Source organism: Protopterus annectens, chromosome 2.part1 (assembly GCF_019279795.1).
Source record: "Protopterus annectens isolate FY-2018-M chromosome 2.part1, PAN1.0, whole genome shotgun sequence".
Lineage (NCBI taxonomy): Eukaryota > Metazoa > Chordata > Ceratodontiformes > Protopteridae > Protopterus > Protopterus annectens.
The window spans coordinates 770,102,694-770,130,656 of record NC_056729.1 but is presented as its reverse complement, the minus strand read 5'-3'; the positions used below and the strand labels follow the sequence as shown (position 1 = coordinate 770,130,656).

The window sequence follows — 27,963 nt, the reverse complement described above, 5'->3', positions numbered from 1 at the left end:
TTTCTTACTCCTACCTCAGCATAGGCCTTTAGCTATTCCTACTGTACTAGACATTATTGATGATGCTTTTTCGGAATCTAGTTTGGCCCCTGATTCCTTGCCTCCTGCTCCCAGAAAGCCTGACAGATACTACAGGGTCCCTGAGTCACATAAGTTCTTTTTTAAAAATCCTATTGCGGATCCAGAGACTATTTCACAGGGGCCCAAGGGGATTAAGGCTTCTACTGCTAAAAATCCTACCCCTTCTGATAGAGACTCCAGGGCGCTGGATAGATGGGGTAAGAAGGTTTACACTTCTGCAGCCTTGGCCATTAGGGCTTTAAACTGCCAGTTTCATATGTTAAAGTATCAGCAACATGTTATTGGATTGCTTAAACAGAAAATGATGTTGATTCCTGACTGTGTGGAAAATAAAGAATTACAGGATTTAATGCATTCTGCTGAACAAGTTGGAAAACATACTTTGCAATGTGGTTTTTTATTCATTAGAGGCCTCTTGCAGGGCTGATGCTACTAGGTCTCTGCTCAGAAGGCATGCTTGGTTAAAGGAGCATTCTTTGCCTGATCATGTTAAAGCTAAATTGTTGGATGCTCCCTTAAATCAGGACCGCCTGTTTGGCAACAAGGCTGAGGAAGTTCTTAAAAAGATGGAAGATAAAGCTAAATCTTTGCAAACTGTTAAAGATTTCTTACAAGTTCAGCCTCCAAGATTTAGTAGGCACTGGCCCTCTAAGAATTCGTCATTTCCAGTCCCTTCCAGATCTTCTCAAGCCAAATCCAGACACAGCAAAAGCCCCAGGTTTCAGTCCCAGGGGACACACAGGACTAAGCAGTGGGGGGCCTCCACTTCCAAATCTGGGAGTAATAAGACTCCCCCTTATGGTAAACTGTCTCAGTGACTTCCGTTTAAAATTTCCAAGCACTTATCAACTGCCCCTTTGGGGGGAAAGATTGCTCTTCATGCAAAGAACTGGGAACTCATTACCCAGGACAAATGGGTTTTAAATATAGTGTCCCAGGGATTTAGATTTCATTTTCACACGTTGCCAACACCAAGCGGGTGGCCAGACTTACCCCCAAATCAGTGGGCAGAGGCCCAAAAACAAGTACTTTCTCTCTTAAGCATGGGGGCTATTCAACTGGTACTGGAAGAGGAAAAGGGATGAGGTTTCTACTCAAGACTTTTCCTGGTACCCAGAAAGGACAGTTCTTGGCGTACTATCCTGGATCTGTCTACTCTAAACACCTTTTTGGAAATTCCAAAATTCAAGATGCTGACTCTTCACCAATTACTTCTATGCTAGGCAAAGATGCCTGGATGGCAACACTAGATTTAAAAGAAGCATACCTGCACATCCCAATCAGGGAATCTTGCAGAAGATACCTATGCTTCAAAGCAGGCTACATGCACTATCATTTCTCTGCACTGCCCTTTGGCTTATCTACTGCGCCCAGGTTATTCACAAAGTGCCTAGCTCCAGTTATTGCGTTTTGCAGGCAATGAAATATTCAAATATACCCATACCTAGATGATTGTCTAATTCAGGCAGAAAGCCAGGACATACTTTTGAATCATCTGGCCTTTGTACAAAGGGTTCTAACTTGTCTGGGGTACACCATAAACGAAAAGAAATCACACCTGGTACCCTGTCAACAAATTATATTCCTGGGTGCAAGCTTGAATACAGCTTCCCAGATGGCTTACCTGACGCCAGAGAGACAAATTCATTTGACAACCTACTTCAAACAAGTGGCCACAAAAACCCTGCTGTCTGCAAGACAAATACTGCAAGCCTTGGGGTTCATGGCCACCTGCATTCTTCTAATTCCATATGGAAGACTGCATATGAGGAAACTCAAGAGTTATCTAAAAAGCCTATGGTGTCAACATTCACAGGATCTAGAAGCAATGATTCCTGTCATACCTTGCCTACGCCTAGAATTCCTTTGTTGGGCAGAGGCCTGCTAACAAAACAAGGGACTACCTTTTACACCACACCCTGCCGTCCACACCCTAACAACAGATGCATCAGACTATGCATGGGGGGCTCACCTGGCAGTGAAGTGCATTCAGGGCAAATGGAGCCCAAGTCAAATGCACCTGCATATCAATCAAAAAGAAATGTTAGCTGTACAGAATGCTCTGACAGCCTTCAAGGATCACATTCTTCCAGGACAATTAATGATAAAGGCGGACAACACCACTGTTATGTGGTACATAAACAAGCAGGGGTGTACACATTCTTACCCCCCTCTGCAGAATAGCCATGGCATTGTGGAACACAGCCTTGAGGTACCAAGTGCACCTACAAGCTCAATTCCTGCCAGGAAAATTAAATACACTGGCAGACGGACTAAGCAGAAACCTCATGGACCCACATGAGTGGAAACTGGAACCAAGGATTTTCAACATGTTGATAAGCAAATGGGGGCGTCCAGATATAGATCTGTTTGCCTCTCCCCAGAACTACCAGTTGGACAAATTTTGCACAAGGACTCCCCACAAGCAAGCCTGGAAAGTGGATGCTATGTCCTACAGCTGGAAAAACCTATCAGTCTGTGCCTTCCCCCCTCTTCCTCTGCTTTCCAAAGTACTACTAAAAATCAAACGGGACAAACCAAGGATGATTTTGATTGCTCCAGACTGGCCACACCAACACTGGTACCCCCTCCTGCGCAGTGTGTCATGGTTATCCCAATGGCACCTGTCTCAGATTTCTTCCCTGTTGTCCTAGTAGGAGAACCAGATTCTGCACCCTCAGCTTCTAACATTGAACCTTGTAGTCTGGCTAATTACATAATCACTCCTCTACCATCCCTCAGTAAACCTGTGATGGATATAATTTTAAAGGCAAGGAGGCCTAGTACTAGAAAATCTTATGCTGAAAAATGGAAAAGATTCTGTGCCTGGAACCAATCTCAAGGGATGAGTACAGCAGCACCCAGTGTACCTCAGATTTTACAATACTTAATTGAGATGCTTCACAAGGGCCTGTCTTTTTCCTCAATTAAAATCCACGCCTCAGCCATTTCAACTCATTATAGCACATAACCTCCCCTCTTCTCTCATCCACTGCTCAAGCAGTTCCTCAGAGGGGCCAAAGATTTGAGACCTCCCAGGAGAGCTCCAACCCCAGCCTGGGACCTTAACTTTGTTTTGGAGAAACTCACTCTACCTCCTTTCCAGCCAGCTGCTACTGCAGACTTAAAATTTCTTTCTTGGAAAACAGCTTTCCTTTTAGCAATCACTTCAGCTAGAAGGGTATCTGAATTACAGGCACTTATGGCAGTGGAGCCTTTCATCATCTTTCATGCGGATAGGGTGTCCCTTAGAACCAGTCCATCCTTCATGCCCAAGGTGGTATCCAGTGTGGCTCTTAATCAGTCTATTCATTTGCCAACCTTCTTTCCCAATCCACAGAACAAAGGGGAACAGATACTGCATTCCTTAGATGTGCACAGACAACTTTGATTCTACTTGGACAGGACTAAACCTCAAAGGAAATCTGAACTGCTGGTGGCATTTACTGCAGGGGCGGAGGGGAAGGCTATTTCAAAGCAAACCATTTTTAAGTGGATAGGCCATTGCATTCATTTCTGCTATAAGCACCATGGAAAACCTATCCCCCAGGTGATCAGACCTCACTCCGCCAGGGCTGCGTCTGCCTCTACAGCCTTTCCCAAAGTCGTCCCTACCAGGGACATCGTAGAAGCTGCTACCTGGAGCTCTGTGAATACCTTCACCAAGCATTATCATTTGCCAATTTTTCTCTAAATCCAGAGCTGGTTTTGCCACTGCAGTCTTGCAGGGCCTTATAGCTGGTCCTAATGCTATCTAAATTCCTCCTCCCAACCATAGCTTTGGGAATCTACCCAAATGTAATGACTGCAACAGTGAAACACAAAGAACATAGTACAGTTGTGTACACTTACCATAAATGTAGATGTTTAAGTGTATTCACTGTTGCAGTCCTGGTTACCCTCCCTCCAGCCCCCTTACTTCTTTTGGCTATACCTTTACTTTCCTTTACTATGCTTAAAAGCCTTTTTGGTGTATTTGCTTTTTTGTTGGAGGTTTATCATTGTACTTTTTAATTTAATTGCTCCCCATTAGGGGGGCACCTGACATATTGGACAAGAAAAACTGATGTAATGGTGTTGGCTGCATGTTTTATACCCCTAACGTTATGGAAGAAGGGACAGCAACCGACGCAGGACCCAAGACTTTGTTAATCAGGCCGACTGAGGGCTACCTGCAAGCAGATAACCCTAAATGTAATGACTGCAACAGTGAATACACTCGAACATCCTCATTTATGGTAAGTGTACACAACTGTACTTTTCTTTTTATTTCAGAAGGAAGAATGTAGTTTAAGACCCTTTCTAGATCTCTTTTCCATAATATTCATCTGAAACTTCAGTGATTCACAATAGTGACCCTTCATTAAGTTTATCCCTTCTGCTTCAGGAGCTTGGATGCCAACTTTGGACCCGAAATTGCAGATTGGCACATGGACCATCATTCACCATCAGAAGAAGTAATTCAGGATGGGTTTATAAAAAAAAAAAAAAGAAAACTGTTACCTGACGGTTGTAAGCAGGGGGGCAACCGTCAGGTAAGTGTTTTCTTTTTTTTTCTTTTTAACGTTTTCTAAGTTTTACAACTTCAAACATATGGGTTCGACCATATGGCGTTCGAAGCTGTAAAACTTTGATAATGTAATATAGACCCATTCAGGATCAGAATGTCTAATTCAGCATTTTCAGTTTGCAGTCTTCCATTTAGCCTCATAACTGGTTCCAGGGTATTTGTAAAGTGCTTATCCCCAGTTATAGTGGCTGTGACTCTCACTGAAAGCAGGAATGTACATTTACTCTTATCTGGATGATTGCCTTCTTCAGGTTCAGTCTCTGCTTCACCTTCTTGCTTTCCTAAGTTGGACTGTAAAATACAAATAAAGAAAGATTTGAAACCCGATCAACTCAGGACTGTTCTTGTTGAAGTTTTGGATTCAGTTCAGTAGAAGGTCTTTCAATTCCATCGGAGAATTCACATGATTATTGTCTTATTTTATTAAGTACTGTTTCAGACCAGGCTGTCTGCAAGGTCCTTTCCTGAGGGTTATATGGCAGCCAGCATTGTTATGGTATGTTTTGCATCATTTTCAAAACTTGTAAGATAAGAGGATAGATCTTTTGGGACTCCTCTTTCCTCAGACCCCGTCAGTGATTTAAAAAAAAATGAACTAGTAGCCTCAGATAGCACAGTGAGGTCAAGGTAAGTCCTTCATGCCATCTCAGCCACTTAGCCTCTTGTCTGCAGATATTTCAGACTCCTTGGTTCAAAGAAAAATGGAAATTGAAATGCTAACAGCCCTCCTTGTGCTGAAGCATTAAAGAAGAGTTTTCCAACAGTAGTACTTCAGTGTGAAAGTTATTTAGTAAATAAACAAGTATTGCAGTCTAATGTCTGTTGACTTTGTATATTAGTTGAGCATGTAGCAAAGCTTACCTGAAGTTATAAGCAGCAAGTCTGCCAGGTGCAGAATTTTCTATCAGAAAGTTGCATTCCAGTATTTTCATCTCAAAGTTGTTTGACGCCTGTTTAATGCTTGGGGACAGACTCTTGGGGACTTTTTGTCTCACCAAGTGATGCTTAGTTACCCATGTCCTCAACAAAGTTCCACAATACTCTGAGAACACCTTAGGAGAGGAATTTACTTTACATACACTTCCCCCATTCCTTTGGTTCAGAATGTATTGCAGAAATGCACAAAACGAAAATGGTTGATCCTTGTACCAGTGTTTTGGCACAAGCAGCTTTGGTTCTCCCATCTTGGATACACTACCACTCGTGATAATAATCCCACTCAAGGAGAGTTTTCTGTGTGTGGAGTAAGGCAAGATTCTGCATCTGGAACTAGAGTCTATGCTACTTATGACTTGAATGTTGAAGTTTTCTTCCATTCATTCTCCAATTGCCCATTTAATCCAGTGCACGGGTGGGAGAGCCTTAGCCTATCCTGCTACTCATTTGGCAAAAAGCATAACCCATCCTGAACTGGGGCATCAAGCCATCTCAGAATATATACATAGTCACTCAACATGAGCACCTATAGAACATTTAGAGGATCCCCAGTCCTTTTGTGGCAGTTCTTTGGTATGTGAGAGGAAGTAAAATATTTTTGATCCAGGTTTATGGAGCCCTTCAAAAAAGGAAATGGAAACCACCTTCAACTAGAAAATCTTATTTTTCAAATTGGAAGTGATTCTGTCATATGTACATGGAACATAATGTTGTAGCACTTCATGCTTGATTTCCCCATATTCTGAACTACCTTTCTGAGATTCTGTCAAAGGAATTGTCTTACTCCTCCATCTAAATGAACTATTTAGCCTCATCTGTGTAATCCCTAGGCCAGTAGTTAGGTTATTTCTTGACGTACTATTGAACTTGAATTGTGCTAAAAGAGATGTTCTTCATGTTTCACTGTTACAGTCATCACATTTGAGTTATCTGCTTGCAGTAGCCCTCAGTCGGCCTGAATTCCAAAGTCTTGGGTCCTGCGTCGGTTGCTGTCGCCCCTTCCCTGACATCAGGTCGTCAGGGGTATAAAAGATGCAGCTGACGCCATTTTCTTCAGTCTTTCTTGCCGCGCGGTGCCCGAAGCAGAAGCAGTTCACAAGTGCCAGTTGGCCAATTCCTGAGATTTTCGTGTTCGAGTTTCAGATCCGAAGTCTTCATTAAAAGCTAAGTACCCCGTTGGGGAAACATTTTCCTTGCTCCAGACCGATGTCCGAAAAAGTTAATAATTGTATTTCTTGTGGGAAGCAAATACCTCATAAGGAGTTTCATTCTTACTGTATTCCTTGCCTAGGCCCTGACCACGACGTTTCTAGTTGTCGGTTTTGTGCTAGATTTAACCAACGCACTATTAAGCGTCAGTTCGATTTTGCACTAAGCTATTTTGGATGCAGATTTAATTCTACAGTGTCGTCAGATAGCCATCCGACTACCGGAGTTCACAAAAAGCGCAAAGAAAAAGAAAAAGACAGGCAACCTAGGTCCAAAACTGACGACGAAGCTTCTCCTAAGCCACTCGCCGGTTCGCCGATTCTCAGTGAGGTGCTTTCGCAGCCCCTGATGCCCACTACTTTAGAGTCACAGGCCGCTACCGACTCCCACATGGAATTGGTCAGGCCGCTGGAAACTCAAGGTATTGGAGCCTCGGAGACTATTCCCTCAGATGGGTCCGGAGCCGCTGAGCAGGCATCGGCTTCAGAGGGTGTATTCAGACCTAAACAATTATACATTAAGCCGACTTCAGTTTCAAAGGCAAAGACTAAAGCACCTTTAAAAGCACAGAAACAAGTTCACCAGCCACATGGACAGGCCTCCATGCCCAAAAAACTGGTGCTCAAAATGGCCGAAGACTTAATTACCTTGATCAGGGGTTCCCAACCCCTCCTGATAAGAGGCCTAGGCAAGAGACAGACTATGAATCTTCAGATCAGGTTTCCATTTCCTCTGATTTATCTTCTGATCAGCAATACTCTCTTCCCCCATGAGGATTCTGATGCTGAAGAATCTATTCCTTCAACTTCTCCTCCTGAGGGCTATTCTTTTGGGGAAACCTTGCATACCATGAGGGAGCATTTCCACTAGGAGAGCCAAGATTTTTCAGAATCTAAGAAGAGGCTCAGGGATTTCCTTCTACTACCTCAACACAGGCCTCTAGCTATTCCACCTGTGTTAGACATTGTAGATGATGTGTTTTCAGAGTCTAGTCTGACCCCTGACTCCTTACCTCCAGCTCCTGTTAAGCCTGACAGATACTACAGGGTTCCTGACTCTTATAAATTCCTTTTCAAAAACCCTGCTGCAGACCCAGAAACTATTTCTCAGGGTCCCAAAGGGGTTAAGGCTTCCACTGCAAAAAATCCTACCCCCTCTGACAGAGATTCTAGGGCACTGGATAGATGGGGAAAAAAGATTTACACATCTGCTACCTTGGCTATAAGGGCCTTAAACTGCCAGTTTCATATGTTCAAATATCAGCAATATGTCATGACACTGCTTAAACAGAAAATGTTGGTAAATTCTGAATGTGCAGATAACAAAGAAATGCAGGATTTATTGCATGCAGCTGAACAATTTGGAAAGCAAACTTTGCAATGTGATTTTGATTCTCTGGAGGCCTCCTGCAGGGCTGCTGTTACGGGTTCTGTAATTAGGAGGCATGCTTGGTTAAAGGAACAAAATCTGCCTGATCATGTCAAAGCTAAATTATTAGATGCACCATTACAGCATGATACCTTGTTTGGGGTTAAGGCAGAAGAGGTGTTAAAGAAAATGGTGGACAAAGCTAAATCTATGCAAACGGTCAAAGATTTTTTACAAGTACAGCCACCTAGGTTTAGCAGGCACTGGCCTACAAAGAATTGGTCCTTTCCAGTGTCAGACAGACCTCAAAGGGGCATATCCAGACACCGTAGAGGCAGATCCCAGCCACAAGGTTCGTACAGGTCTAAACAATGGGGTGCTTCTACCTCCAAAAGTGGAGAAGACAAATCACAACCATACAGGAAACAGTCCCAATGACTTCCCCCTGCCTGCACCAAGCACTTATCTACTGGCAGCACTCTTAGGGGGAAAAAATAGCACTTTATTCTCAAAATTGGCACATTATAACCCAAGACAAATGGGTTCTAGACATAGTGTCACAAGGCTACAAGTTTCACTTCCATACCCTGCCAAGGGCAAACGGTTGGCCAAACCTGCCAAAATATCAGTGGGCAGAGGCTCAAAAACAAGTCTCATCCCTCATGGACATGGGGGCTATTCAACAAGTGACGCAGCAAGAGCAGGGGCAAGGATTTTACTCAAGACTGTTCTTGGTTCCCTGAAAGGACAAAGCATGGAGACCAATACTGGACCTATCTATTCTAAACACTTTCCTGGATGTACCAAAATTCAAGATGTTGACCTTACAGCAGCTTCTTCCCATGCTGGGCAGAATGGCTTGGCTCGTCACTTTAGACCTAAAAGAGGCATACCTGCATGTCCCAATCAGACAATCATGCAGAAGATACCTCAGATTCAAGGGTGGTTCAAAGCATTACCAATTCTCTGCACTTTGGCTTATCTACTGTGCCCAGGGTCTTCACAAAGTGCCTGGCACCAGTAATTGCTTTCTGCAGACAAAGAGGAATACAAATATATCCTTACTTGGATGACTGCCTCATTCAAGCAGAGAACAAGGACATTCTACTACAGCATCTGGTGTTTGTGAAAAGACTTTTAACATGCCTAGGGTACACAGTCAACGAAAAGAAATCAAAACTAGTACCCTCTCAAGAGATAATATTCCTGGGTGCAAGCTTAAATACAACTGCCCAGATGGCTTATCTCACGCCAGACAAACAAAGGCAACTGACTACCTATTTCAAGGAAATGGCAACAAAGGCCCAGTTATCTGCAAGAAAAATTCTGCAGGCTTTGGGCTTCATGGCATCCTGCATCCTACTAATTTCATATGCAAGACTGCATATGAGGAGACTTCAATGGTACCTAAAAAGTGTCTGGACACAACATTGCCACAGCCTGGAAACAATGATTACTCTCATTCCCTGCCTGCAACAGGAGTTTTGATGGTGGGCAAAGGCTTGTCACCAAAACAAGGGACAGCCATTCTCACTACCCCCAGCCAGGCAGAACCTAACAACGGATGCATCAGATTATGCCTTGGGGGCTCACATGGCAGGAAGAGGCATTCAGGGCACCTGGTCCACAAATCAAATGCATCTACATATCAATCAAAAAGAGATGCTAGCTGTTCAAAATACCCTGACAGCCTTCAAGGACCTAATTCATCCGGGACAACTACTGATAAAGACAGACAATACCACGGTCATTTGATATATAAACAAGCAGGGGGGCACTCATTCTTACCCCCTTTGCAGACTAGCCATGGCTTTATGGGACACAGCATTGTCTTACCAAGTTCATCTGCGGGCACAATTTCTGCCAGGAAAGGACAATACTCTGGCAGATGAACTAAGCAGAAACCTCATGGATCCCCATGAGTGGCACCTGTATCCACAAGTCTACAGCATGATAACAAAGAAATGGGGACGCCCGTACATAGATCTATTTGCCTCCCCTCACAACTTTCAACTAAAAAGATTCTGCACAAGGACTTATCACAGACAAGCATGGAAGGTGGACACCTTATCTTTCAACTGAAAAAACCTATCAGTATATGCCTTTCCTCCACTGCCTCTCCTCCCCAAGGTACTCCTAAAGGTGGGACAGGAGAAAGCAAAAATGATTTTGATTGCCCCAGACTGGCCCCACCAGTACTGGTATCCGATCTTAAGGAACTTGTCTCAATGCCCAGCCTGGTCCTTACCTCAAATACCTCACCTACTGTCCCAACAAAACAATCAGATTCTGCACAGCCAACTCAGGACTCTAAACCTGGCAGCATGGCGGATAATGTAGCCATACAAAGCACACCTCTCAGTAAAGCTGTGATGGATGTCATTTTGGCAGCCAGAAGGCCTAGTACTAGAAAATCCTGTGTGGGAAAATGGAAGAGATTTTGTGCTTGGAACCAAGCTGAAGGAACTGACACAGCTGTCCCAAATATTCCTCAGATTTTGCAATACTTAACTGAGATGCTGGACAAAGGCATATCTTTTTCATCAATTAAAATTCATGCCTCTGCCATTTCGGCTCATTACAATACAGAGCCACCACTCTTTTCTCATCCTTTATTAAGGCAGTACCTCAGAGGAGCCAAAAATTTAAGACCTCCAAGGAGATCGCCACTGCCTGCATGGGACCTCAATTATGCCTTGGAAAAACTCACCCTACCTCCTTTTGAGCCAGCTGCTACTGCGGATATAAAGTTTTTATCCTGGAAAACAGCTCTGCTCCTAGCAATAACTTCTGCAAGACGAGTGTCAGAGCTAGAGGCTCTCATGGCTGTGGAACCCTTTATCATTTTTCATCCAGACAGGGTCTCTCTGAGGACAAACCCTACATTCATGTCTAAGGTGGTGTCCAGTGTGGCCCTTAACTAAACTATTCATTTGCCAACTTTTTTATCCAAATCCACAGAACAAGGGGGAGAAAATTCTGCATTCTTTGGACGTACACAGGCAACTTAGATTTTCTTTGGACAAAACTAAAGTTTTCAGAAAGACAGAACAATTACTAGTGGCATATGCTGCAGGATCACAAGGAAAGGCTATCTCCAAGCAGACTATTTCAAAGTGGATAGGTCACTGCATTAGTTTCTGCTATTCTCAGCATGGCAAACCTGTGCCTAAGGGCATTAGGCCACATTCAACCAGAGCTGCAGCCACCTCTGCAGCCTTTCTCAGGGGAGTACCAACCAAAGACATTTTAGAGGCTGCTACCTGGAGTTCAGTGCACACCTTTACAAAACATTACAATCTGCCACTTTACTCTAAATCCAAAGTGGGCTTTGCCACTGCAGTTCTGCAGGGCCTCTTAGCCGCTCCTAATGTTGTTTAGCTCCAGCTTTGGGACTCTACCCAAATGTAATGACTGCAACAGTGAAACACGAAGAACATAGTACAGTTGTGTACACTTACCATAAATGTAGATGTTCGAGTGTATACACTGTTGCAGTCCAGGTTACCCACCTTCCATCCCCCTTATTTCTGCTGGAACTTATCTTTACTTCTCTGATCTATAAAACCTATGTGGTGTATTTGCTTGTAGATGAAGGTAAATTTTATTTTGGTGCATGTATGTTTTATATATATATATATATCTAGCCTACTCTTTTGGGGGCACCTGACATGTGGGGCAAGAAAAACTGAAGAAAATGTCGTCGGCTGCATCCTTTATATCCCTGACGACCTGACGTCAGGAAAGGGGCGACAGCAACTGACGCAGGACCCAAGACTTTGGAATTCAGACTGACTGAGGGCAACCTACCAGCAGGATTACCAAAATGTAATGACTGCAACAGTGAATACACTCGAACATCTACATTTATGGTAAGTGTACACAACTGTACTTTACCCTCCCTCCAGCCCCCTGACTTCTTTTGGCTATACCTCTATTCATTTTTACTATGCTTAAAAGTTTTTTGGTGTATTTGCTTTTTTGTTGGAGGTATAACCTTGTATATATATTTAATTGCTTCACATTAGGGGGGCACCTGACATCTGGGGCAAGAAAAACTGATGTAATGGCTGCATGTTTTATACCCCTGACTACCTGACGTCATGGAAGATGAGACAGCAACCGACGCAGGACCCAAGACTTTGTTAATCAGGCCGACTGAGGACTACTGCAAGCAGATAACCCAAATGTGATGACGGCAACAGTGAATACACTCGAACATCTACATTTATGGTAAGTGTACACAACTGTACTGAATTTTATGCTGAAAACTTAGTTTCCATTTAAAATTATGTCGAGAAAGTACAGCTGCTCAAGGGTGGGAGAAGGAGTGATTATGGCAACTCTGTCTAAACCATAGAGGTTTATGGCAGTGGCTGGGAAAAGTACGGAATTAGTATCTAGCAGAAAGTAAGGACTGCGGGACACAGGATATGATGGAACATAGTACATTACATCTATAATAGGCTAGTACTAGGCTAATTGCCCTTGCAAGCCATTTTAAGCCTAGTCAGTTATCCCTTGTGAGACTCAAACCCTGCACCTCGTGTTTGTAAGGCAAACACCTTAACCATTAGGCCACCCTCCCAATATCCCATACTATAAAAGGGAATTTTAAACACACCTGCTTAGATTTTCTCTTGATAGGTGGAAATAGTATGCCTACTTTTCAGTAACCTTTTGATTATATTTTTTAAAATGTTAGGAAAAGTCTGTGCTGCCAGGGAATGTTAGCAAACTGAGTTAGTTGCTACTTCAGTGAAGAAAGACAGAATCTTGCTAAATGGACTCAGTTCAAATGAATAAAGGGTAATCTTGGACATGCTACAGGAACAGATTCTAGAACCAATACTGTTTAATAGCTTCTCTAATGGAATTTCAAAATACCTAAACAGAAGACGGGCCTGTATGGAACACTGTAAAATATATAGTAAGTAGGATAGTTTGGAGTCAAAACAAGCTAATTATCAAGTTAGCTGTAGATATGAAGTGCAGTATGGCAACTGATGTTCAATGAAATCAATCCTACATATTTACTTATGGAATATAATAATCAGTTTATTGTCTGTATAACTGAAATAAGACTACCAATCATCACAGAAAACTCGTTATGGTGCTGTATGTGGAGAATTTACAGAGAACAATTTTACTACAATGCATTGTTGCTAAGTCACTTGATGGGACTTTATTTTTTTTTTTTGGAATGCTGTGCACCCACATTTGGAGTTTGCATCCCATTTCAAAGGTAGAAAGGTCACATATGGTTCAAAGAAGACTCAAAGACATGATGCTGGACTCAGCATGAAGGATAGATAAAAACAGGAACATTCTGTGCATTGAGGGTTGTAGTGGAAATTTTAAAGTGTAAAGTGGGTTAGATAGGGATATTTGTGCATTTGCAAGATCTGTTTGAAACCTTAAAGTATATGTGAGGTATAAATAGGGTTATAGCAGGTAACACCTTTCAGAAAAAGAGATATAAAAATAAGGAAACATGGCATGAAATCGCAAGCCGACCATCGGTGCTGTTGGTAATCCATAACTGATTATGTGGATCTTCATGTACATCCCTGCTCGATTTGGAAGGTAAGAATTACCAAGTGCTTAAAAAGGGAATCATGAACTTTTACATTTGTCTACTTAAAGGTATGTATGGCTAGCCATCTTATGGTCCTTGTGGTCATTTGCCTAGCATTGCTCATATGTTCCTGTGTCCTGGAACCAGAGGATTAGCTGATGTGAGATGAGATCAGGTGACCAGTGATGTTGTGGAACATAGTAGGGTAACTTCTGATGGAAGCATAGGTTACTGTCTGCTGTTAAACTGATGATTCATTGGACAGCATATATGTGGAAATAAGCATACATAATCCTGTCTCCAGGCGCTATACTGGTGGATTGTGAGAAGATAGGACTAATGCATTCTCAGTATTCTGGTGATACAGAGGGCCAAGTTATAACCCTAAAACCTCAGGAGATGGGGCTGTGAACCCAAGCATCCATGGTTAGCAGGGGCAAATGAGAAAAAAAAAATAAGGATAAAACAGTACACGAGTTTGCAAAAGAGGTATAGGATGATTAAGTTATGGATCAGCATGTTGAAGTAGTGTGGAAGCATTTGTTCACATGAACTGATTTGCTCATGGTGCAGAATGAAATGATGTAGAAGAAGCACTCTGAATATGAAATTCGAAAACATGTGATAGAGTAGGCATAAGAGAATCCCTAGCAGTAAGAAGCTGATGTCAGAGATAAGTATGTGGCTATATAGAGAAATGAGATGATGGGATTTGCCTTGCATTCCTTATCAATGAACAGTTTATGCAAAAATGTAGTAATATTTTGATGTACAAACTACGTAAATACACATTCACTGTTTTTAATTTAGTAAATCCAAGGCTAAGAAGCAGTATCTATGAACTCACTTTAATGAAATACTTTCTAACATCTAGAGAGAAACTTATTCTTTGTTGTATTTATTTATGTATGTATTTATTTACTTATTTTTACTTCTAGTGTTTGAACTCTCAGAGTGTTGGACAGTCCTTGCAACATCCAGGACTTAATCAGTCTGCAACATCCTTACAGATTCAGCCAGGTGTATCACAGGTACAGCAAAACTGTGTTAATGCAATTTAAGATTTTTTTGCTTCCCTCAAGTGAAAAACTGAAAACATGAGGGTTCAGTTAAAATGTTAGTTCCGTGTTCCCACTGCTACTGATGCCCAAATGCTCGTGCTCCCTGCGGTATTGAAACCAAATATTATTATGTCATTAAATGTGTGCTGCACTGGAAGAAGGCACAATCGCACTAAGGATAGAACAGTTTTTGTGACACAGCAGTAGAGGATGTGCAGCTTGTGTTACTACTCAGTGTGGCATAATCTGCTTGCTGTATAACATGAGTGTTTTGTGATTTTTGCTACTTAGCCCTATTTCATAACTTGTTGCTTGTCACATACAAATAGTACAGAGACTGTGGTATCACAACATCAAGGATTTGTAGTTTCTGTGGTTTCAGACAAATACACATTATTACCTTGTACAGATGAGCTGCCGGCTTTCTCTTCTGATTGTTCTCAAAGAAAGTAGAAGGTGACTCCCCTTTTTGGCATTGGATTAATAATGGGTTTCTCTTTGAAGTCAGAGAAAACGTGGTTAATATTTTATTATTTATTGACATTTATTTACCAGAAGAGTCTGAATAGGTAATACATACCTATTTTCACTGGTGGCCTGGGGAGAAAAGCTCCAGAGAGTTAAATAATATCAAATAAAACAGTAGTACAAACATATGTAAAAAAGTACATATACATACAGTTTGAAAGTGGAATACATAGGATACGCTAAAACATGACGAGGCACCAGTGATGCAAAAATAAAAATAAAAAAAATGAAAATTAATTATGACAATCAGTATGTACAGAAGTATAAGAAGTATAGTCTGCTATGCTAGGAAATAAAAATAAAATGATACAAGTCCGCCCTAAGAGTGAGGAGAAGGCAGGTGTTGAAAATTATAGATAGTATGATGAGAGGTTAGGTTACTAAGAATGTAAATTTTTTGTTAATGTACATTATGCAGATGAGGTGCATGGGCACAGCCATGAGTTAGTGAGAAATTCTTTGAAAGAGGACTTGAATATATGGCAGCTAGATATAGTGCTAATTGAATTTGGGATAGAGTTCCATAGTTTGATATGCATTGAGAGTATAAACTTTGGCCCATCCTTCTTTTTTTTTTTTTTTTTAATATAGATTTCAAGCACGAGTTTGTCTTGAGAGTGCAGAGGGAAATTTGGAAGATAGTGCTAAAGTACTGAGGAGATAGAAGGGCAGGTAAGAGGGGTTATATAGTCTCATCAAACCCTCTGACCTAATAAAAAGACTACTTTTCTCCCTTCTAGCAGGTGACATTCATCCCAACCCTGGTCCAAACAACAATGCTACTCTAAAACCCCTCTGTCCCCCTCCCTCTTGCCTATACGTACCCTCCAAACCCCCTAACTCTCTCTCTATAGCTCACCTTAACATCCGCAGCATTAATAATAAAATTGCCCACCTCCATGCACTGCTAGACATACATGCTTTTGACATCCTTTTCTATCTGAAACCTGGCTCAAACCAGCAACCCTAGACAATGAGATTACTCCCCCTGGCTACAACATCTTCAGACTAGACCGTATAGCCAAAAAGGGTGGTGGGATAGCTATTCTTTACAAAACAGGTATGCAAATTACTGTCAAACATGAAAAATCACCCTCTATAAGTAATGCTGAAATCCTTATCTCCAAACTGCAGCTTAATACACACAAAGCCATCTATATGATCTGCACCTACCTTCCCCCTGGAAATAATATTAGTTCCCTAGAAGAGATCCTTAGCTGGCTTTCTATTCAATTCCCACAAGAAACCATAGTCCTAGGCGATGTCAATATAGACTGGAAAACCTGTATCTCTGTAGACCCACCCACCCTCTTAAATCTTCACGTTTTTTCACAAACCATTCAAGCCCCAACCAGAACTAACAAAACCAACAACAAAGAAAGCATATTGGACTGGATTCTGATAAATAGTCACTACCAAACTTATACAGTAGGAACACTACCTGATGATTTAAGTGACCATGCTCTTACTTATCTAATCAGACATAAAACTACTACCCCTAACCTAACTAAATACAAAATGGTCAGATCAAATAAAAACTTTCACCCTGAAAGCTTCCTTACAGAACTAAATGCTTGCAACTGGTCTTCTCTTAAACTACTGCCACTGGATGATGCTGTAGCTTACTTCAACTCCAGGTTCCTTTCTATCCTAGACTCTTATGCTCCCTTAAGATCTATTAGAATTAACTCAAAACCTGCCCCTTGGCTCTCAAAAGATACAAGGCATAAAATTCTCCTGAAAAATAAACTCTGGACCAAATTTTGTAGCACTAAAGATCCCTCTGACCAACTTAACTTTAGACAAAAAAGAAACTCCACTAAAAAGCTGTACTTCTAGATAAAAAAAACTACTACTGCCATTTACAACAAGCTAACCAACAAAATCCACAAAAGTTCTGGGCAGGCATAACTACTCTCTTAAAGCCTGGCCACAATGACACCCCATACCCCTTAGGCACTTCCCAAATTAAACTAACTGCTGATGCCTTCAGTACCTTCTTTTCTGAAACTGTCCAGTCTCTAGCTAACCAACTAGCCCCAAATTTCTCCTCTCAGTCTTCCTCCTCTAACACTTCTATTCCCACTTTTCAACTGCAGCCTGTACCCACTTCACTTATCTGTTCTCTTCTCCACAAACTTAAAACCTCCCCTCCTTCTGCTGACCTTCTACCAGCTCAGTATCTAAAAATTGCAGCCAGTCCATCAGCCTTTCCATTCTGATTAACAGAACCATTGTTGAAGGCTACATTCCTTCACTCTGGAAAATTTCACATATCATTCCCCTGCATAAAAGTAGGATCTCTACACAACTCTCAAACTACCGTCCCATAGCCTTACTCTCCTCCCTAGCTAAAATCATGGAGAAATGCATCCAAAAACAACTTCTTAAACACCTATTAAATCACAACCTACTAGCTGACTGTCAACATGGCTTCAGGCCTTTCCACAGCACCACTTCAGCCCTCCTTTCCTTTACTGACTGCATCAGCAAAAACCGGAACAATAACATACTTACCTCTGCTCTCTTTATTGTCCTATCCAAAGCCTTTGATATGGTCAATCACCATATACTGTTAAACTTACTTAAAACTTTTGCTCTCGACTCTGGTGCGATAAAGTTGTTCAAGTCATATCTTCATTAGAAGACAACAGGCAGTGCGCTGGCAAAACAACTTAATCAACCTCCTACCCATTACCCTTGGAGTCCCCCAAGGCTCAATACTTGGCCCCCTTCTGTTTTCTATTTTCATTAATGATCTACATACCAGTATGTCCTCTGCTACCTGTATACAATATGCTGATAATTCTGCTTTGATTTGTTCTGCCTCATCCCCCACTGAACTGCACTCTATCACCCAACAGACTTTCCAAAATGTTGAAAAATGGTTCTTAAAAAGATTCTTAATCTTAAACCCCAAGAAAACCAAACTGTTACTTTTCTCCCCCACCCGAAAATCCTCTCCACTCAACTTCTCTGTCTTGTCTAGTAATGGCACCAGCATATCTCCTGACCCTTCCACCAGGATCCTCGGAGTAGAGATAGACAACAACCTATGCTTTGATTCTCACATTAACAACACAAACAAACTAGTTAACAGAAAAATTGGCTCCCTGTTTAGAATTAAACTATTTCTTACACCACTTGCCAGAACTTCCATTGCCCATTCCCATCTGATTTCTACCCTCCTTTACGCCTCCCCCATCTATACATATTTGTCCAAAACTAACCTCTCCAAACTGGCTGTTGCCTACAACAGTATTGCCAGATTTGCCGCTGGCTCCACCTTTAGAACTCACCACTGCTTAAACTTAAAACAATTGGGATGGCTTGAGCTGCAAAATCTGATCTTATTTCACCTGCTCTCCGTAGCCCATAAAATCCTCTACAAACCTACCAACACCCCTATACTCACTACCCTTATTAGTCCTTATTGTAACCTCAAAAGCCTCCGTTCTTCTAACAAACTTCTAATATCTACCTGTGAATCCAACAACCTGGCAGGTGACTCCTTGTTCTCTAACACAATAGGAAAAGCCTGGAACTCCCATCCTTCCAACCTCACTGCTATCTCCTCTCTTCCCAGTTTCAAATCCCAACTCAAAACTCACCTCTTAACTCACTGGCTCTGCCCCTGTTCTAACCTCGACTAGCTTGCTATTTGCTCCTCATGCTTACAAATCTTTACTAAAACTTACTTTTCTCCTAACATGCTCAATTTGAACACCCTTTTATGTACTTATTTGCTTATTGTAGCCACTGTAAAAATACTATCATGCTATTATTATTTTTCTCTTAGCTATATTTGTAACTTTGTTTTTTTAATGTTTAATGTTTTTTAATGTTTAATGTTTTTCACTTGGAGCTTTTCTCCCTGATATCCAGTTGGACCAGCCCGGTCAACAAATGTAAAATAAAATAAATAAATAAATTTTATAGGTTAGCAGAAGTTGTGTATGGTTTAGCTGATAAGGGGGTTCTAACCAGTTGAAAACATACAAAGCAGAGCAGTGATGAACTTTGTGTGGCAGGTTTGCTGCAAATCTAGCTGTCTTATTGTCGTATTCGTCCAGCTGTGATTTAAGAGAAACCTGGATGTTAGTCAAAATAGGTGAGCCATAGAGAGGAGAAGATAAAAGGTAAGTGTTAGCTGAGGTGATTCTGCTAGGAGGAGTAAATAATTTTTTTGCTCTGTATAGTAGACCTAGCTTTTGGTGTGTTGTTTATATACAGTTTTATGGTATCTCCAAGCATTTTGGTATGGGTAACTACTTCCGCAGCGGTATTGTTTAAAGAGTTGATGAACTGCATTAGCAAACAGGTCTGATGGGACAGGTCAACAAGGTTGCTGTATGTAGATTATGTGCCTTTACAGGCAGACTCTAAGCAAGAATTTCAGCAAAGGGTAATGGAATGGAATGCAAAACTGATAGCACATGGGATGAAACTGGCTACAAATAAGACAGTTTTAATAGCAGCAAATGTGGTAAATCAGAAGAAACTGAAAATTGAGATAGAAGGTAAAACAGTGGAACATATTAACAGCCTCAAGTATCCTGGAAGGGTGGTTGAGGAGAAGGAAAGTATGAATGAGGAGGTCAAAGCTAGAATCAGAGGGGCTGCAACCACTGGCACAGAGTGTCAGATGTAGTATATGACAGAGGAATGCTAAAGAAGCTGAAAAGTAAGGTCTACAATATAGTGGTGTGGCCAGTACTACTCTGTGGTACAGAAGCCTGTGCAGTAAAGGCAGAGCAGTTGAGGAAGCTATTGGTGATGGGGATGAAATGCCTGAGATGGGGTTGGTAGGATGCACACTGTGGGACAGACTAAGAAATGAGGATGTAAGAGCAGAAGCCAAAGTAGCTTCAATTTCAGAAACGTTCAAAGAGAACAGATTACGGTTGTTCAGGCACATGTGCAGGAAAGCAGAAGACAATGTGATGAAGAAGATTTGGGACAGATGGAAAGAAGACAAGAGGAAATAAGGACATCCAGCAAAGAGGTGGATGTATTGTGTGAGAGAAGACCTGTGACAGTCGGGTATGGTTGGCAAAGGTGGTAGGAGTTTGGCATTGAAAAGACAGAGATGGCGACAAGTGACACAGCACCCCAACCCCATGTAGAAAATGGGGGCTAATTATTTGGAAGTTACTTTTGGCATTGGCATGTGACTTTGGAAAGAAATACTAGTAGTTTAATCTTTTTGTGATTAAGTAAAAATTGTTTTTGATGTAGCCACAGTTCGACTGAGTTAAAGGCATTTTGTGTCATAGATTGCAGTTGTAGTGGGCTGTCAGATGATTTGATGAGAGTTGAGTTATCTGTTTACAGAATTAGGCTAACTTGTTGAGATGAAGTACATAGATTATTGATGAATATATTAAAGAGCAGTGGACTAAAAATAGAGCCTTGAGGAACACATTTTAACTAGAATTAAAGGGGGGAAGGAAGAGAGCCATTTGACAGATTGATATCTTTCAGATAGAGCCATTTGACAGATTGATGTCTTTTAGATAGGTAGTTAGAGAACCACAGAAGAGTTGGTTTGGAAAGGCCCAGAGAGGACATTTAAGTCAAAAGTTTCTCATGTGACACTGTCAAAGGCTTTTGAGACATCTAGAAAAACAGAAGAGATAAACTTTCCTTGGTCTCTAGCCTACTTAATGGAGTTGTAGTGGTGTTATGGCTTGATCAGAAACCATGCTGTACTGGGTTAAGAGCTCATTTTGCAAGAAGTAATAAAGGAGTTTCTTATGAATCCACTTTTCCAGGATCTTAGAAGAGGGGAGCAAGATGGCATTTGGGCTAAAGTTAGGGATTCAGAGTAGTTACCTCCTTTATGGAGGGAAATAATGAATAATTTTTTAACAGAGCATGGGAGCCTTGAGGTAGATCTGTTAAAGAGAATTGAGACTGTATGTTATAGAGTCTGCAAAGAGTTGAAGGTACTCAGCAGGGAGATCAGCAGCAGCAGGAGAAAATGGTTTCTTTAGTAACAGTTTAACATATGATCTGGTGAGAAGATGGATACTGAAGGGATGGATTTCAGGACTAGTATTGTTTTGAGGTATATTAAATGGTTGGGGAGAGCTGGAGGTAAGAGTGGCTATGATGTCAATGAAGAAAGTGTTTAATTTGGTAGCTGTTTCTGATGTGTTTGGTGAGAAAGGAGAGCCAGGTTGAAAATTTTTCTTAATTGAGCTCCAGAATTTCTTTGGATTTTTTTAAAGATCATCTTGTGGGTCAGAATAATATATATTTTTTGTCTAGGTGTATTTGCTTCTTGGTGAAATTGTGCAACTCATTGATAAGATGTTTTGAAATTTAGTCATTTTCAGACTTGAACGGTGTTCTTTAGTAAAACTCTGCAAGTATTTGATGAAATTACAATGGGGTATGGCAGATGTATTTCAAAGTCAGTATTTCCTGGAGCAGACTACAGATCCATAAATCATTAATTAGACTACAAATACTCTTATTAATGGAATCAGTAAGAATATTTCTGGTATTCCATAGACTTAATGCATTGGCTTTTAGTGCATATGGTCTTTTTTTGCCTTTTTAGAAACTTTTAACTTTAATCTCTCACTGAAATGCCAGTATCCCACTAAGGAGAGTAACTGACCTTAAGAACAGAGTTGTAACTAGCTTATATGTGCCCACCATGTTAAGAGGGAACAAAAACACATGTAGTAAGTGGCTTGCTATAGTTACATTACCATGCCCAAAAAGCACTTCGCCCCCTAACTGCATATACAGCATTAGTGTGCATTGTTGATGACAACAAAAAGACTTGCTTTAGTAGATGAGAAACAAGACATTTATCTTTATTTCTTGGTGAAGGGTGATGGAATAGTTTAAACATGAATATGTTATAAGATTAAAAGAAAATATCAAGTGAGGCCACTCTGGTGGACTAGTGGGATTCATGACTAGGACCCCGGCAACCTGGGTTAGCAGCTTGTGTGACTGATGGAGCAGCAAGGGAGGGATGGGTGTGCCTGTCATGGATGGGAGAGGTGCCTTCCTAAAGGGAGGTGTGGACCAAAGAGGAGAGTTGTCTTCTGATATAGTCATCGAGCTCCGAGGAGGAAGGGAGTGGGTAGGGCATATGAAAAAGAAAAAAAAAAATACCCAGATGGAAGCACAGATGGACGAGCCTTTATGATACTCTTAGGGTACATGGCAGCTTCAGCAATATTGGAGGGGAGGGATGGAAGGATGGCTGGTAGACCCAGCATGGACACATGACACTTGGCACCAGACTGGTAGGATGAGGTCCATGGGGACCAAAAAAAACAGCCAAGTGAAGATGAAATAATTTGTTTTAGGTCACTTGGTTATCTAGATGTTCTTCGTGTTTCACTGTTGCAGTCATTACATTTGGGTAATCTGCTTGCAGGTTGCCCTCAGTCGGCCTGATTAACAAAGTCTTTGGTCCTGCATCCGTTGCTGTCCCTTCTTCCATGATGTCATGTTGTCAGGGGTATAAAACATGCAGCCGATGCCATTACATCAGTCTTTCTTGCCGTGCGGTCCCCGAAGCAGAAGCAGTTTGCAAGTTTTCGAGTTTCAGAACCGAAGTCTTCAACTAAAAGCTAAGTACCCTGTTGGGGAAACTTTTTCTTGCTCCTTTCCGATGTCAGTAAAAGTTAATAATTGCATTACTTGTGGAAAGCAAATACCTCATAAGGATTTTAATTCATAGTGTGTTCCTTGCCTAAGCCCTGACCACGACGTACCTTGCTGTCAGTTTTGTGCTTTATTTAATCAGCGCACTATCCGTCGTCCATATATTTTTGCCTGCAAATATTTAGGTTCTCGGTTTAATTATCCAGAAATGTCGTCGGTTAGCCATCCAACTACCAGGATTCCGAAAAAATGCAAAGATAAAGACAGAGACAGGCCACCGAGGTAAAAAACTGCCGACGACACTTCTCCTAAGCCAGTCGCCAGTTCGCCGGTACTCAGTGAGGCACTTTCACAGCCCCTGATACCCGCTACTTCTGATTCGCAGGCCTCTACTGAGACCCATTCGGAGTCCGGTATGCCGCGAGATACTTCAACTATGGAACCTGCGGATGTCTCTACCTTGGATGGGTCCGGAGATGCTGTGCAGGCACTGGCTTCTGAGGGTGTATTCAGGCCTATGGACTTGCATATTAAATCGATGCCTCCTTCATTACTAAGGCCTAAATCTCGATCCATATCTAAAAAAATGACGTCCAGGCCACATGCTCAGGCCTCTATGCCTAAAAAACAAATGATAAAAATGGCTGAAGATCTAATAACTCTTAATCAGGGGTAGCCCCCCCCCCCCCCAAAGAGGCCTAGGGCTGAGCTTGATTATGAATCTTCTGGTCAGCATTCTGTTTTATCTGACTCTTTTGATGACCTGGATTTGTCCTTACCTACTTATGAGGATTCTGATGCGGAGGACTCTGTTCCCTCTGCTTCCCCTCCTGAGGATTTTTCTTTCGGGGAAACCTTACATACTCTAAGGGAGCATTTTCACTGGGAAAGTCAGGAATTTTCTGATTCAAAAAAGAGGCTTAGGGATTTCCTTCTCCTACCTCAGCATAGGCCTTTGGCTATTCCTTCTGTACTAGACATTGTTGATGATGCTTTCTTGGAATCCAGTTTGGCCCCTGATTCCCTGCCTCCTGCTCCCAGTAAATCTGACAGATACTACAGGGTCCCTGAGTCCCACAAGTTCCTTTTCAAAAATCCTATTGCAGATCCAGAGAATATTTCACAGGGGCCCAAGGGCATTAAGGCTTTTACTGCTAAAAATCCTACCCCTTCTTACAGAGACTCCAGGGCGTTGGAAAGATGGGGTAAAAAGGTTTATACTTCCGGCAACATTGGCAATTAGAGCTTTAAACTGCCAATTTCATATGTTAAAATAGCAACATGTTATTGGACTGCTTAAACAGAAAATGATGTCGATTCCTGACTGTGTGGAAAATAAAGAATTACAGGATTTAATGCATTCTGCTGAACAAGTTGGAAAACATACTTTGCAATGTGGTTTTGATTCTTTAGAGGCCTCTTGCAGGGCTGCTGTTACTGGGTCTGTGCTTAGAAGGCATGCTTGGCTTAAGGAGCAGTCTTTGCTTGATCATGTTAAAGCTAAATTGTTGGATGCTCCTCTAAATCAAGACCGCCTGTTTGGCAACAAGGCTGAAGAAATTCTTAAAAAGATGGAAGATAAAGCTAAATCTATGCAAACTGTTAAAGATTTTTTACAAGTTCAGCCTCCTAAATTTAGTAGGTACTGGCCTTCTAAGAATTGATTCTTTCCAGCCCCTTCCAGGTCTTCTCAAGCCAAGCCCAGACACAGCAAAAACCCTAGGTTTCAGTCACGGGGGACTCTCAGAACGAAGCAGTGGGGGGCTTCCACTTCCAAGTCTGGTAATAACAAGACACCCCCTGTGGTAAACTGTCTCAATTACTTCCTTTTAAAATTTCCAAGCACTTATCTTCTGACTGCCCCTTTGGGTGGAAAGATTGCTCTTCATGCAAAGAACTGGGAACTCATTACTGAGGACAAATGGGTTTTAAATATAGTGCCCCAGGGATACAGATTTCACTTCCACACGTTGCCAACGCCAAGTGGGTGGCCGGACCTACCCCCAAATCAGTGGACAGAGGCTCAAAAACAAGTACTTTCTCTGTTAAGCATGGGGGCTATTCAACTGGTACCAGAAGAGGAAAAGGGACAAGGTTTCTACTCCAGACTTTTCCTGGTACCCAGAAAAGACAAATCATGGCATCCAGTCCTGCACCTGTCTACTCTAAACACCTTTCTGGAGATTCCAAAATTCAAGATGCTGACTCTTCACCAATTACTTCCTATACTAGGCAAAGACGCCTGGTTGGCAACACTAGATTTAAAAGAAGCATACCTGCACATCCCAATCAGGGAATCTTGCAGAAGATGCCTATGCTTCAAAGCAGGCTACACACACTATCAGTTCTCTGCACTGCCCTTTGGCTTATCTACTGCACCCAGGGTATTCGCAAAGTGCCTAGCTCCAGTTATTGCATTTTTCAGGCAAAGAAGTATTCAAATATACCCATACCTGGACGATTGTCTTATTTAGGCAGAAAGCCAGGACATACTTTTGAATCATTTGGCATTTGTAAAAAGGGTTCTAACTTGTCTGGGGTATGCCAACAAATTACATTCCTGGGAGCAAGCTTGAATACAACTTCCCAGATGGCTTACCTCATGCCAGAAAAGCAAATTCATTTGACAACCTACTTCAAACAAGTGGCCACAAAAACCCTGCTATCTGCAAGACAAATACTGCAAGCCTTGGGGTTCATGGTTTCCTGCATTCTTCTAATTCCATATGCAAGACTGCATATGAGGAAACTACAGCGGTATCTAAAAAGCCTATGGAGTCAACATTCTCACAGCCTAGAAACAATGATTCCTATCATGCCTTGCCTATGCCTAGAGTTCCTTTGGTGGGCAGAGGCCTGCCACCAAAACAAGGGACTTCCTTTCACACCACCCCCTGCCGCCCAAACCCTAACAACAGATGTATCAGACTATGCATGGGGGGCTCACCTGGCAGGGAAGTGCATTCTGGGCAAATGGAACCCAAGTCAAATGCACCTGCATATCAATCAAAAAGAAATGTTAGCTGTACAGAATGCTCTGACAGCCTTCAAGGACTACATTCTTCCAGGACAATTAATGGTAAAGACGGACAACATCACGGTTATGTGGCACATAAACAAGCAGGAGGGTACACATTCTTGCCCCCTCTGCAGACTAGCCATGGCATTGTGGAACACAGCCTTGAGCTACCAAGTGCACCTACAAGCTCAATTCCTGCCAGGAAAATTAAATACACTGGCAGATGGACTAAGCAGAATCTTCATGGACCCACACGAGTGGAAACTGGAACCAAGGATTTTCAACATGTTGACAAGCGAATGGGGGATTTATGGTCTTCAGCCATAGGAACATGCCTGCCCCAGAACTACCAATTGGACAAATTTTGCACAAGGACTCCCACAAACAAGCCTGGAAAGTGGATGCTCTGTCTTTCAGCTATCAGTCTATGCCTTTCCCCCGCTGCCTCTGCTCTCCAAAGTACTACTAAAAGTCAAACAGGAAAAAAACAAGGGTAATTTTGATTGCTCTAGACTGGCCGCGCCAACACTGGCACCCCCTCCTGCACAGTGTGTCACGGTTATCTCCATGTCACCTGCCTCAGACTCCTTCCCTGCTATCTCAGCAGGAGAACCAGATTCTGCACCCTCAGCTTCCAACACTGAACCTTGCAGCCTGGCTAATTACTTAAACTCTCCCTTACCATCCCTCAGCAAACCTGTGATGGATGTCATCTTAGAAGCAAGGAGGCCTAGTACTAGAAAATCTTATGCTGAAAAATGGAAAAGATTCTGTGCCTGGAACCATTCTCAAGGAATGAGCACAGCAGCCCCCAATTTACCTCAGATTTTACAATACTTAACTGAGATGCTTAACAAGGGCCTGTCTTTTTCCACCATTAAAATCCACGCCTCAGCCATTTCAGCTCATTATAAAACAGAACCTCCCCACTTCTCTCATCCACTGCTCAAGCAGTACTTCTGAGGGGCTAAAAATTTGAGACCACCCAGGAGAGCTCCAACCCCAGCCTGGAACCTTAACTTTGTATTGGAGAAACTCACTCTACCTTCTTTCGAGCCAGCTGCTACTCCAGACTTAAAATTTCTTTCTTGGAAAACAGCTTTCCTTTCAGCAATCACTTCAGCTAGAAGGGTATCTGAATTACAGGCCCTTATGGCAGTGGAGCCTTTCATCATCTTTAATGCGGACAGGGTGTCACTCAGAACCAATCCATCCTTCATGCCCAAGGTGGTATCCAGTGTCGCTCTTAATCAGTTCATTCATTTGCCAACCTTCTTTCCCAATCCACAGAACAAAGGGGAATGGATTCTGCATTCCTTGGATGTGTACAGACAACTTAGATTCTACTTGGACAGGAATAAACCTCAACGAAAATCTGAACAACTGCTGGTAGCATTTGCTGCAGGGGCAGAGAGGAAGGCTATTTCAAAACAAACCATTTCTAAATGGATAAGCCATTGCATTAATTTCTGCTATAATCACCATGGAAAACCTATCCCCCCAGGGGATCAGACCTCACTCCACCAGGGCTGCATTTACTTCTGTAGCCTTTCTCAGAGGTGTTCCTGCCAGGGACATCCTAGAAGCTGTTACCTGGAGTTCTGTACATACTTTCACCAAGCATTATCATTTGCCAATTTTCTCTAAATCTAGAGCTGGCTTTGCCACTGCATTCTTGCAGGGCCTTATAGCTGGCCCTAATGCTATCTAAACTCCTCCTCCCAACCATAACTTTGGGAATCTACCCAAATGTAATGATTGCAACAGTGAAACAGGAAGAACATAGTTCAGTTGTGTACACTTACCATAAATGTAGATGTTCAAGTGTATTCACTGTTGCAGTCCCGGTTACCTTCCCTCCTGCCCCCTAAATTCTTTTGGCTATACCTCTATTTTCCTTTACTATGCTTAAAAGCCTTTTTGGTGTATTTGCTTTTTTGTTGGAGGTATACCTTTGTGTTTTCATGTTTAATTGCTC

The 27,963-nt window shown here is 42.0% G+C and overlaps 1 protein-coding gene across 1 annotated transcript in view; it reads left to right on the top strand.

The window, feature by feature from the left end:
• CLOCK (clock circadian regulator) overlaps positions 1 to 27,963 on the top strand; it is a 2,173,159-nt gene that overhangs the window by 1,841,632 nt on the left and 303,564 nt on the right. The window contains exon 19 of the mRNA XM_044062477.1: positions 14,681 to 14,773. Coding sequence (XP_043918412.1) covers positions 14,681 to 14,773 — 93 coding nt within the window. The remainder of the gene's footprint in view (positions 1 to 14,680; positions 14,774 to 27,963) is intronic.